We start from the raw sequence: 11,747 nt of genomic DNA, 5'->3' as shown, positions 1-11,747 counted from the left end.
GCTATTCTCTCATACTATGGATAACAACCGCAACCATATTATCGTCTTCTCCCAGTGTTCCAGGTGGTGGTCGTGCTGCTGTATCTCAGTGTGTTACTGGGACTCTACGTGGTGCCCCTGTATATCACCTCCCCCTGCATCATGGACCCCACCACCCTCAAACAACGCCCTGATGTCATTGGCCACCAGGGAGCCCCCATGGTGAGTCAGCTGACCTCTATCATCCAATCAGAATGTGGGAATATGAAACTGGCCACTTTAAACAAATTGTATTACATATGCTTTCACACTCCCACACTCTTTGCCTGATATTGGCTTCAGAGACCGTTAAACCCCTAACCTCAGCAATGTTGCTAACACTGATGGAACCTTTAACCCAGAGGTATGATTTGAAAAAGGAAGGAAAAACTCTGCCGGCTTTATAGACATTTGTATCCCTTGTTTTACATTAATTTTTGTTCTCCTGCTCCTACAAGGGCTATTCTAGCATGTTAACGACCTTGTGGTTGTACAACTGAAAATAGTCCACAAACCTAACCCAGTGAGAACCTGGAGGTCCACACCATCTCTCTCACAGATCAGATTTTAGACTCCACTACAGTGTTAAAAAGCCTGTTTGAGCCTGTTAATGTTTATGCATCAAAAGACCACATTATGCAAACCAAAGCACATTTTTGCCTTTTATATTTGATTTATGTGCTTGGATTAATGTCATCGCTTCCAAACGTTACCTGAAGAAGGATTTATGTACTTGGCACAATATCTGACTCGGTATTATGCAACACTCAGAAAGAAAAAGGAGGTGGATTCCTGGTTATTCGTAACACTTACTCACACACTCCAAAACACACCCTGCTTCTTGTGGTATTTGTGTAAAGCGATCGATCCTCACAGTGGAATCTAAAATTAGGAGTGGCTCAGCGATGATGTGAGAAACTCCCACTTGGGATAAAAAAAGTCACATGACTGGACTCAGTTTCCCATAAGGACTCTCTATTGATTACAGCATCATTCCTATCCTTTGGTTCCCAGGCATTAGTCACAGGGCCTCATAGGAGGATGCTTTTCTAGTAAGTGATGTTTACCCTATTGGTTTGGTATTGATCATAACCTTGACTTTAAGAGTTAAAGAGCAATCCACAAGGCTGCCTGTTTTTCATTTCACAACATTCCTTGTGTTCAGAGGAAGGGGTCGATTTTTAAATAAATCTGTGATACACCACAGTAATGTTTATTCTTGTAACATAACCTACTTGATGATTAATAACTACATCTTGTTTTGTGTTCATCTGACATTTTGTTCTGTCCTCAACAGTAGTAGGGCTTCCAGTAAAATCCCCAATTAGGTAATTGTTACAGGACTACATGTAATGTGTGTGTGTGTGTGTGTGTGTGTGTGTGTGTGTGTGTGTGTGTGTGTGTGTGTGTGTTTGTGTTTGTGTTTGTGTGTTTGCAGCTTGCTCCAGAGAACACACTGTGGTCCTTCCAAAGAGCTCTACAGATGAACGTCACTGGTTTAGAGGCTGACGTGGCTATCAGGTACACACACGCACACACGCACACGCACGCGCGCAATCAATACAGCAGAATGACAAAGCCAAACAAATGAAGGCTTATTTATTCTCTGTCTAGATTCTGCCTCGCTGATTGGTTTCCCTTCATACACTATGAAAATACTGGTTCACCCAAAACATTTGAATACCAGTTGTGGTTAAGCTTGCACTGGATTATTACCAATCAAAACATGCTTTTTCTTCTCTAAATATGAGACATGACATTTTTAAATTATCAAATTGATATTCCCCTGCGGTGTATCTTTCATGTTATAATGAAATACAGTGGATTATGAGGTCTATAAAAAAAAATAATATTGATGTAGTTCTAACACATAATTGTCTTCAAGGAAAACAGGCAAAGTGGTAATGTCCCTTCAACATGAAGCAGCAGTAAATAGCAATGTAAAATGCATACTTTGAACAGGCTACAGCGATGCAACGGCACAATCGGTCTATCAGCAGGCAGTAGATGGAGGCATGACATCACCAACCTAATAGAAAGTGACAGGCCGAGCTCAGAGATACACACTTGGAGGGAGGAAGATGAAGTGGGGAGGGTGGTTTCTGGAGTGGCCATGGTATATGATGAATAGTGGGTGTACATGTCTACTCATGCATGTGCAGTGATGAAGGGATGAGTGATTGTGTAAGGGCGGGGAGGAGCAGGATGTGTGGACTTTATTTTCTAGTGTCTTAAAGTTACTGTCAACGACTTTTGCATCTTATTTAGCTGCAGACTCTTTTCCTTGTATTAGCAACCACGTTGGCTGTGTGTGTGTGTGTGTGTGTGTGTGTGTGTGTGTGTGTGTGTGTGTGTGTGTGTGTGTGTGTGTGTGTGTGTGTGTGTGTGTGTGTGTGTGTGTGTGTGTGTGTGTGTGTGTGTGTGTGTGTGTGTGTGTGTGTGTGTGTGTGTGTGTGTGTGTAGTGTTTGTGATTTTTTTTCTCCTGTAAAAAATTTTGGGGGGAGATTTTTTTTTTTTATTTTTACCCCAAAAAAAAAAAAAAAACCCCCCAAAGAAAAAAAAAACATAAAAAAAAAAAAAAAGAAAAAAAAAAAAAAAAGGGGGGGGTTTCTTTTTTTTTGTTTGGTTTTTTTTTTTTTTAATTCATAACATTGTGAAAAAAAAAAAAAAAAAAAAAATTTAATTTTAAAAAAAAAAAAAAAAAAAAAATAAAAAAAAACACCCAAAAAAAAAAAACAAAATTCTTTTTTTTTTTTTTTCTCCCCCTTTTTTTTTGTTTTTTTTTGAAAAAATTTCAAAAATCCCCCCCCAACCACCCCCCCCCCTTTTCCCCTTTTTTAAAATAAAAAAAAATTTTTCCGGATACAGATACTTTTGATGATCCTTTTTCTTTGGCTTAGGTTGAATTATATAAATGTGCGCAACAGTAGTTTTGTATTTGATGTCAGTGCGGTTATAATAAATTATACACATGAACACTATAAACTATGCTGAATACTATAAACTACCTGACTTGCATCCTCAAAGTGTGCACCCCTCTCTGATCATTAGTGTGGACGGAGTGCCTTTCCTGATGCGCGACCGCACCCTGCAGAGGACCACAGACGTCGAGAAGGTTTTCCCTGACAGACAGAAGGATGACGCCTCGCACTTCAACTGGACAGATCTGCAGCAGCTCAACGCAGGACAGTGGTTCCTCAAGGTACGTCTTGGTTGCTGATGAGGACTTATAAAGCTATTTCAGCTTCATCTGTTAGTGACGTGGTGCAGTGATATGTGATAAAGGTTATTAGCCCATTGAGTCATGAGGACTCTACAGTATGTGTCCTCACTAATTGATACTCCATGACATCCTCTGGTTTCATTAAGGTACAGAGATCCATTAATACTTTAGAAATGCTCTCCTGTATGCAAAGTGGATCAGGGTCAACTAATGCTTCAGAATAATTGTTTGTTTCAATCCGCTTGAAGTACGAGACTAGTGGGCCAAACGGGATGAAAACACACCGACAAACGATCAACCATGAGCATCATGTAGACATTCTGGTCTTATTTCCTGCTTGTATTCTTGTTTAGCCATTACTTGCAGAATGTGTAAATATATCATTCTGTTACTAAGGAGGAAAATGTGCTGCAAGAACGCAGTGATACATGGCTTTCTGTGCACTGTGCTACTTTGCTGTGTTCCACTTCTACAGTACCCTCTTGTATTAGGTCTGTATTTTTCTACTTGCTCAAAAACTGCTATAGCAAGTGTTTCTTTTAATCTATACATTTCTAAATATATACACTCCCTGTGTGATAGTAGGAAGGTTCAAACCCCCATCTTTTTGTTTTTGTTAAGTATTTTCTTCTAAAGCTTGTATTCTATGACAGCAGATTGCTGTGCAAAGACACTTGGCTGTAGGCTCAGATGTGTCTGTATTTGTTTGTATATGCATTGTTTTCTCCTCTCTCCACCTTCACTCTATTTACATTGCAAGTGTACACATTGTGGCTTTTTCCCAGAAAAGCTACTTCTGCATATCGTTATGAGAATTCACTGTCATAGTCGGATTTCTAAATGCCCAAACATGTCCTAATCCCTCCTGATTGTGTAATCAAAGTGTCATTAAAATGACAAAGCTATTTTTTAGTTCGCAAAATTAAGCACATCATGGAAGACGTAAATAAGATGCATCGGATCTTCTTCTCCTTCGTGCTTTGAACAGGAGCGAGGGAGCAGTGAAGCGAGAAAAGATGTGAAGGAAATGAGGAAAAACATTCCACTATTTTTATATCCCGTAGGCGTTGTCCAAACGCTCTACATAACACTTGGATGAAGGCTTTTATTCAAAGCAACTTTTAGGGTCATGAATGCATTGCAGGTTTCCACTAACATAAGTTAATTTCTAGCAGCAGGAATGTTATTACCATGCAGTAATCGCACTTTAAACAGTAATACCGGTGTTATTACACCCCTGTTAAACACTGATGTTCACCCTCATGCCATTCTGTCCCTGTGCTTTAGGATGACCCCTTCTGGACGGTACGCACCCTGTCCCCCCACGAGAAAGATCTGATTGCCAACCAGAGTGTGTGCAGCCTGGAGCAGCTTCTAAAGCTGGCTTCCTATCATAACAGCACAGTGATTTTCAGTCTGAGGAGACCCCCACGAGAGCACCCCTGCTACCACAGCTGGATCAATGATACACTGCAAGCTGTGCAGCAATCTGGGGTCCCTCTGAGTCTGGTAAGTGTATATTAACTGAACAGCATGATGTCACATTCTGAACATGTTTTATGCAAGCGTGATGGGTTAAAATGTGAATGGATCTAATCGCAGTTACACTCTATGGGCAGTGAGTGTTCCCTATTTCTATTCATGTGTCACTGTGTATTGTACTGTGTGTAGGTGATGTGGACTCCAGATGAACAAAGAGCTCAGGTGAGACGTCTAGCACCTGGTCTGATCCAGACCTCAGTGGAAAAACAGAGTCCTGAAAGTCTCCATCAGTACGGCATCAGCAGGCTGCTGCTCAGATACAACCAGGCCAGTACACAGGAAATCAGGTAGGAAACACACACATAAACACGATATGTTATCAGGTTGGCACCTTAACACGTGAATTTATTTTCAAAGTCGTGCCTGAATATGTGTGATTGCTTTCAGAAACTACTCCCAGAGTAACATCAACCTCACCCTTTACACCATCAACGAGCCCTGGCTGTACTCGGTGCTTTGGTGCAGCGGGGTGTCTTCGGTGTCCTCAGAGGCCCCACATATCCTCAATAAGGTGCCTTACCCCATCTGGCTCATGGTAAGGACCCATGACATAAGTGTACAGCATTTCCTTTGCATGAAACTTCTCAGGTATCACTTTGCAATCAAGCACGGGCTTTCTTTGTAAATTAAGTTTGGCTTTTCTTTCCCCTTTCTGTTCAGCCATAGTCTCTCTATGTGCCCACTCTACCTGGCAGCCTGGAAAAGATCTGCTTGGTAACAGCGTTTTTAAAGGTTGATTCTGTGTAGATGGTATTAGATGACAACCTGTCACCTCTGCTTCAGCTGCATCTCCTGTGCATGACTAAACTAGATTGTAACAGACGATATCAACAAGAGAGCCTAGCTGTCAACTAAACTCATCTAGTCTGTTTATTTCCTGCACTAAGCATCCTCTTTTATTTTTATCAACGCTCATTCGAGGTCTTAGCACAGTAGAAAGACATGCATCATTGTGGTGTATCCTGTAGTGTATGACTCATGGCTTTCTAGTTCAGTCGTCTCCTGAAACCTCTCATCATGGGTAGCACCCACACTGTGCCTCTCTGGTCTCGCTTCACCTGCTTCGTCTTTGCAGCGTGCCAGCCTGGCCCTTCAGAGTCTGTACCACCATATGGGAACTCTGCATGACAACATGTGGATGTGACCCCGGCCCCCCTGCTGTGGTTCAGGGAGAGTTTAGGCTGATGGGACATCTGCTGTACTGCCAGTTAGTTTGAGCTCGGACATGTGAATTTGCCATTGGATGTTGTTTAGAACAATGGCCGTGAATATTTATCCTCGGGACATCTGTTTTTTTACAGGTTTCTTCTTCTTATGTTACTATACTCGACAATGTTAAGGATCATGTTATTGTGCATTGCCTGTTGAATATATTTTCACAAAAGTGTTCATTTAGAAAAGAACTGCTAAAGAACATAACATTTTATTTTATTTATAGTGGATTTATTATAGAGATCAAAGTGTGTAAATTAGTATTGTATATTAACCTGACTGTGCCGGATGGTTTGTTACACAAAAGTCATTGTTGGAAACTGTACTCAACATACTTGGCATGTGATTGGATGAACCATCTGTCCATGAACTTCTATTACAGGCATCCAATCAGATCACCGACCCATATAACGCTAAAGTCTTACCAAAGCCAGTCAGGACAAGGCTGAAAACCTCTTTTCCATTGAGAAAAGCACTGAGTGCTGTTCTTTGCTGTTCTTTGAATGAAGAAATGCTCTCCAGTTCTGATAGAACTGATGCTAGCAGCAAAATGGATTTTCGTGTGATTTTGTGTCTTTTCGATTCCAGCTGCCTCGCAAGGTTGATTGTAAATCTCAATTCAAAACAGTTTGATAAGAGATTGTATCGCTGACATGTAGCTCCACCCAGTGGTGGATCCTGAAACCCAGACCTTACTGTGTGTGTGTGTGTGTGTGTGTGTGTGTGTGTGTGTGTGTGTGTGTGTGTGTGTGTGTGTGTGTGTGTGTGTGTGTGTGTGTGTGTGTGTGTGTGTGTGTGTGTGTGTGTGTGTGTGTGTGTGTGTGTGTGTGTGTGTGTGTGTGTGTGTGTGTGTGTGTGTGTGTTTTCCCAGAGACCAGATGAATACTGCCTGATGTGGGTGTCTGCAGACCTCATCTCCTTTGCTGTAGTCATAGGAATATTCATTTTCCAGAAGTAAGTACGGTCATATAACTGTAGTCAAATCAATTGCACAAGAGTTGATGTTTCTCCATTTTTCTGCTGGTGTATGAAGTGGAAAGTAAACGCTGTTCTTTTCTGTTTTAGTCTCTGCTGTTGTGCTCTTTTTATACCCAAACACACGAGTACATGTCACTAATTACTGCCAATTAACAAGCACCCTTCTCCTCAGTTTTACTCAGTAGACATCTCTTTGTCTGGAACACATCATTAAAATTACAGCTCATACATAATTATGCTGTTCCTTTTTGTGTTTTAATCACTTTTTTAATGATTTTGCCAATAAAGACCTTCAAAGGAAAGGCTGCAAACAACGCAGGGTTGTTTAAAAACATGTATGTGTTATGAAGTTTTTATAAGCTGCTATGATGTGTTTTCACTATTCTCTCCTGTTGCACCTCAGTGTTGTCACAAACCAGAGGTGACAGAAGATTTGTATACTTTTATATGAGCGTGTCTTCTCTTAGCTAAACTGTGTAAACCTTGCACACTCCTCCAGTATTTCTGTTCTTCTGGTGGAGAGTGTGGTTCTGTTTGTTTCTGTGACATCTCCAGAGACAGATGGCCTGTCCCGCTGTCCTCTCTGGGATGGAGGCCACTGATCTTTGTTCTTTACGGTCCGGTGCGGGTTCTCTCTGCTTAGCCGAGCTTTTCAGTAGCTTCTGCTGGCTTCTAAACTGACCTCTCTTGTCTCCTGCCTTCTTTTGTCCTTTTTTTGTCCTTCCGCTTCTTCCTCGTCCTTTCTCCTCTGCCTGACGTGCATGCTCTTCTCCTCCTCTGCTGCATTCTGGCATCCTCTCTCAGCTATCACATGATCAGGTAACTGGGTCACCTCTTCTGACCCAAAGTCTTCTCTCTTTTCACTCTCTTTCTGTCCGTCACTATCTTTATCCATCCTTCTTTTGTTTGATGCATTCTTTGGGTTTCTCTTCCTCTGTTTTCCATTCTTTCTCTATTTTGTTTTTCAGTCACTCTCCTTATTATGACACCGATCTCCATCAGATTTTTTCTCTCCACCTTACTTCCACTGCATCTCTATATTTATTTTATCTCTCTCACTTCTCTCCCTCTATCTCACCTGAGTCGTTGTACTGCACTGCTGCCACTTTCCTCTCGAGGGAGGAGCTCATGTCTCTATTTATCTCTGTGAGCTAAATAAAATGAATGCTTTCCACCCACACAGCACAAAATATCCACAGCACCAAGTCCCCAATGAGATTTAAAATCTATTATCCATCTTATTATACCAAATGACTAAACGTCCAAAATGAGCTACGGATACGCGTTCATCAGCGGAAGTGCTTCAGCATTGGCTTTTATTGGTGCCTGTTTGCATTTCTGTTTCTAAATGCCACTGTCCATTAGTCACAGTTGATGGTGACTAATGCTCTTCAGTTAGGTTAATTGAAATCAAGGCTGTTTTCATTAAAGCGAGGACGCCGGTTTCGCATACAGAAAATTAATTCCTCTGATTTGACTGATGTACAGAGCTAAATCCAGACAGTGATCATCTGCCCCAACGACAAATGTTGATTAGAAGATCACGGCCTACACATTTCACAGAATAAAGCAAAATGTTTAGCATTTAATTATTTTAGTAATCATTAAGAGGGTATTTTCATTAGATAAATGACTGCAGGGATAGAATAAATATAGCTCTATTCTAGTAGTTACCGCACACACTGTAATCATAATATTACGTATTTTGGTAACGCTTTCTAATTAGGCACCCAATATAAAGGTTTTACAAGTTGTAGCCAACAGCTTTATCAGCGGATCGTAAGTCATTTACTAATGCTTAATGGATCGGTTATAAGCCATTAATAAAAGCTACTTTAGGGTTGCCAGGTTGTGAAATGTCACTTTCAGTAATTGGACTGTATGAACACTTACTCTCTGGAAAAGGGCTACAGAGCATCTGGACCAGAATCCATTAATTATTAAGAATTTATTAATGGTTTACCAACTACTTACTTACCACATAGAAAGTATTAGTACTATTAAAAGGCCATTAGTTACAACTGACATTTAAAAAAGGGTGCCCTTTCAGAAAGTGGTACCCATAATTTAGTGCTCATTTTAAAACTTACAATAACAAGTTTCCTTTAAACCAGATCATCAGATAAGGATTCTGTTTGCTCAGAGAAAGTGAAACATAATAGTTTCCCATTAAACAGAGCTAGGCCTGTACACCAACTCCATAGTTCCTTCTAACGATTTAAATGTCACCCCTCTATGGACCAATATCTCGACCCCCTAACCTGCATATTGAGAGCAAAGGCAGCAGTATTTGGTGACATCATCGTCGCCTCTAGGAGATCTCTGACCTCACATGTGACCTCTGCAGGTATCGGATGAGCGGCATGCGCAGCTACAACCCTGAACAGATCATGCTGAGCGCTGCAGTCAGGAGGTCCAGCAGAGACCTCAACGTGATGAAGGAGAAACTCATCTTCTCTGGTAAGACCCTCACACGGAAACCGGAGGGACATGTATGTTTGTCACTCTTGGATGTTTTGTTGTGTGTTGTTGTTGTTGTTGTTTGGACTCCTGAACTCTTAAACAAATTCCTCTCTTTGCACTTTACCGTTTTGATTTGCTGATTTCACAAAAATAATCAGTTTCTGACACTTTTAGCTTAAAGATGAGGAATTGGCCATTTTTGAGTTTCAGGCGCCCAGTTAGCATGTCACTCCATCCCAGCATGCATCTCTCTTGAATGTCTTGTGAATGTTCTCGCTCCTACTCTTCCTCCTCTTCCTCTCTTCCCTGTTTAAGGTCAACCCCAGTAGCGGCCTGTGTGATGTGCACCACCTCCTGTCCATGCTACCACCAGTGTGACTTCTTCCTTTATTCCATGCATCTATTGCATCCCTCATTACCCGCCACTTCTCTGCCTACTGTGCCTACACCCCCCCCCCCATCCACCCATCCCTTCATGCACCAAACCTCCCCCATAATCCTCCCACTGGAAACAACGTCATGTGTAGGGGAGTTTATAGACGCCCTAGTCTGTCTAGACGGGCTCTAGTGCTGGGGGTAAAAGGTGAGTCACATCATTGTCCCCTTTTTGATGTTCTTCATCGTTTTCCCATTCATCTTTTCACTTAATGACCAAAGCTGATTGTTTTCTTGTGAAACTGAGGCCGTTGCCATCATACAGTACACTGACTTTTTTTTTTCCTTTATTTTATTTTTTTTTTATCCTTTGCCGCCCTCCAGAGGTGGGGAATGGAGTTAGCAGTGCTGATGAGCTGTACGCGGACAATGGCTACGACTACTACACCAATCAGGGCATTAGCCAGTGATTGGGACTCAGCCTGTGTGAATCTGCTGTAGCAAGACGGAGACGACAACACTGTCGGTGTTCACATCATTCCTGTTTCAGTCAGTGTGAAGTCTGTCCTCCTCCCCTGTCCTACTGATTAACTGACAGACTGCTGTATCTGACGGAGAAAACAACCACCCAGTTGCTTTTGTGTACATTCTGTAAATAGTTTAGAGTTTTTTTTTTTTTTTTGCTTGTCAGACATTCTGTATATCACATTAGACTACATGCACTTTTTATTAATGGAATTCGCCAAATCCACGGCCTCCTTTCTCACATCTAAATGTCCGAGAGGCCCCTCTGAGTTACCAATGCCTGCTTCTTGATTAAAGATGCGTTTCCGGATTCTTTATTATTTTAAGCTAATTTTCCAAAGCAGTTCCTTGTTTTTAACCACTGTACACGATGTTCTTCTCTTAGCAGATGAATTTCTTCTTAACAAGGCTTTTTACGAGGCTTTATTGCAGCATGAGACGAAACGCTAACAGCTCGTTATGCTCCTGCCTTCTGTCAGCACACCAATGTGCTGTTGTTCATAATAGTACTAATATTAATATTTATATTTAAAGAGAAAAACAAAAAACACAAACAAGCTGTTTACAGAAGTCCTGCCTTCTCCTCCAAGTGAAATATTCACATGGTGTATGTAAGATAATTATTTTGATAGAGGCTGAATGCCCCCCCTCCCCTCCCCTGCCCTAACTTTGATCAGTGCATATAAGTGTAATGATCATATCAACTGACGTGCGTGAGCTGTGCTCCCAGTGCAACCGGAGGAACTGGTGAAAATGGTTTTGGGGGGGTGAACATTTGTGCTGTCTTTTTATGGTTAATGTGAATGTGTTTGGATTCTTCTTTTTTTTAAAGATGTGTACGGTGTATTGTGTGTATTCTGGCTGGGTACATCTTTTTTTTACCCTGTGTGCAGTGCTATGTTGAATGTGTTATTGTACATAAAAGGTGAACCAATGTGTGAGATGCTCCAGCCAACTAATGTGACAGTGATGAACTGTTGAATAGCAATAGTATGGTCATGATGGGAGTCATTTCACTTCCTATTCAGCCTCTGAATTGCAGTTAAGTCTGTGGTATTTTAGTGTTAACATACACAGTGCATCTAAGTGTTGGTTGCTGGTGTAAAACTGAATGCTGTAAGGTTAATGAAGTGGGTGCTAAATGTGAAAATAAAGCTCTAAGCTAATTGAAGGGACGCTACAGGTATCACAAGAGGCAGCACGGGGTCAAGAAATGGATTGCCTTTTGTTTATTTTCTTTCTTTTGGTATTACTGTGCCTCTAAAGTAAACATTAAAGAAAAAATCTACTATCTATTCTAGCTGTTTTGTTCTGAAGAATCACAGGAGGCTGTTCTCATGGGAGATACAAGGTTTTCATGCTCAAGAGTCTCCAGCCTTTTTTACATTAACAGGTTTGTAAGAGAGAATT

At 41.2% G+C, this 11,747-nt stretch overlaps 1 protein-coding gene across 5 annotated transcripts in view; it reads left to right on the top strand.

The window, feature by feature from the left end:
- Window positions 1–11,630, top strand: part of gdpd5b (glycerophosphodiester phosphodiesterase domain containing 5b) — a 43,808-nt gene extending 32,178 nt beyond the window's left edge. For 2 of the 5 annotated variants that reach the window (XM_051398332.1, XM_051398331.1), the window contains 10 exons: window positions 56–201; window positions 1,457–1,539; window positions 3,071–3,221; window positions 4,530–4,751; window positions 4,914–5,071; window positions 5,172–5,319; window positions 6,868–6,950; window positions 7,779–7,793; window positions 9,322–9,434; window positions 10,197–11,630. In XM_051398332.1, the coding sequence (XP_051254292.1) occupies window positions 56–201; window positions 1,457–1,539; window positions 3,071–3,221; window positions 4,530–4,751; window positions 4,914–5,071; window positions 5,172–5,319; window positions 6,868–6,950; window positions 7,779–7,793; window positions 9,322–9,434; window positions 10,197–10,282 (1,205 nt within the window). In that variant the 3' untranslated portion in view covers window positions 10,283–11,630. Of the gene's footprint in view, window positions 1–55; window positions 202–1,456; window positions 1,540–3,070; window positions 3,222–4,529; window positions 4,752–4,913; window positions 5,072–5,171; window positions 5,320–6,867; window positions 6,951–7,778; window positions 7,794–9,321; window positions 9,435–9,752; window positions 10,021–10,196 lie in introns of all 5 variants that reach the window. The other 3 variants (XR_007884476.1, XR_007884477.1, XM_051398333.1) reach the window with 3 other exon arrangements.
- The last annotated feature ends 117 nt before the right edge of the window (window positions 11,631–11,747 follow it).

The sequence above is a fragment of the Dicentrarchus labrax genome, unplaced genomic scaffold (genome assembly GCF_905237075.1).
Source record: "Dicentrarchus labrax unplaced genomic scaffold, dlabrax2021, whole genome shotgun sequence".
In the NCBI taxonomy this organism is placed as follows: Eukaryota; Metazoa; Chordata; class Actinopteri; family Moronidae; genus Dicentrarchus; species Dicentrarchus labrax.
Note: the sequence above shows the minus strand (reverse complement) of the source record. Positions and strands in the feature narration are given on the sequence as shown.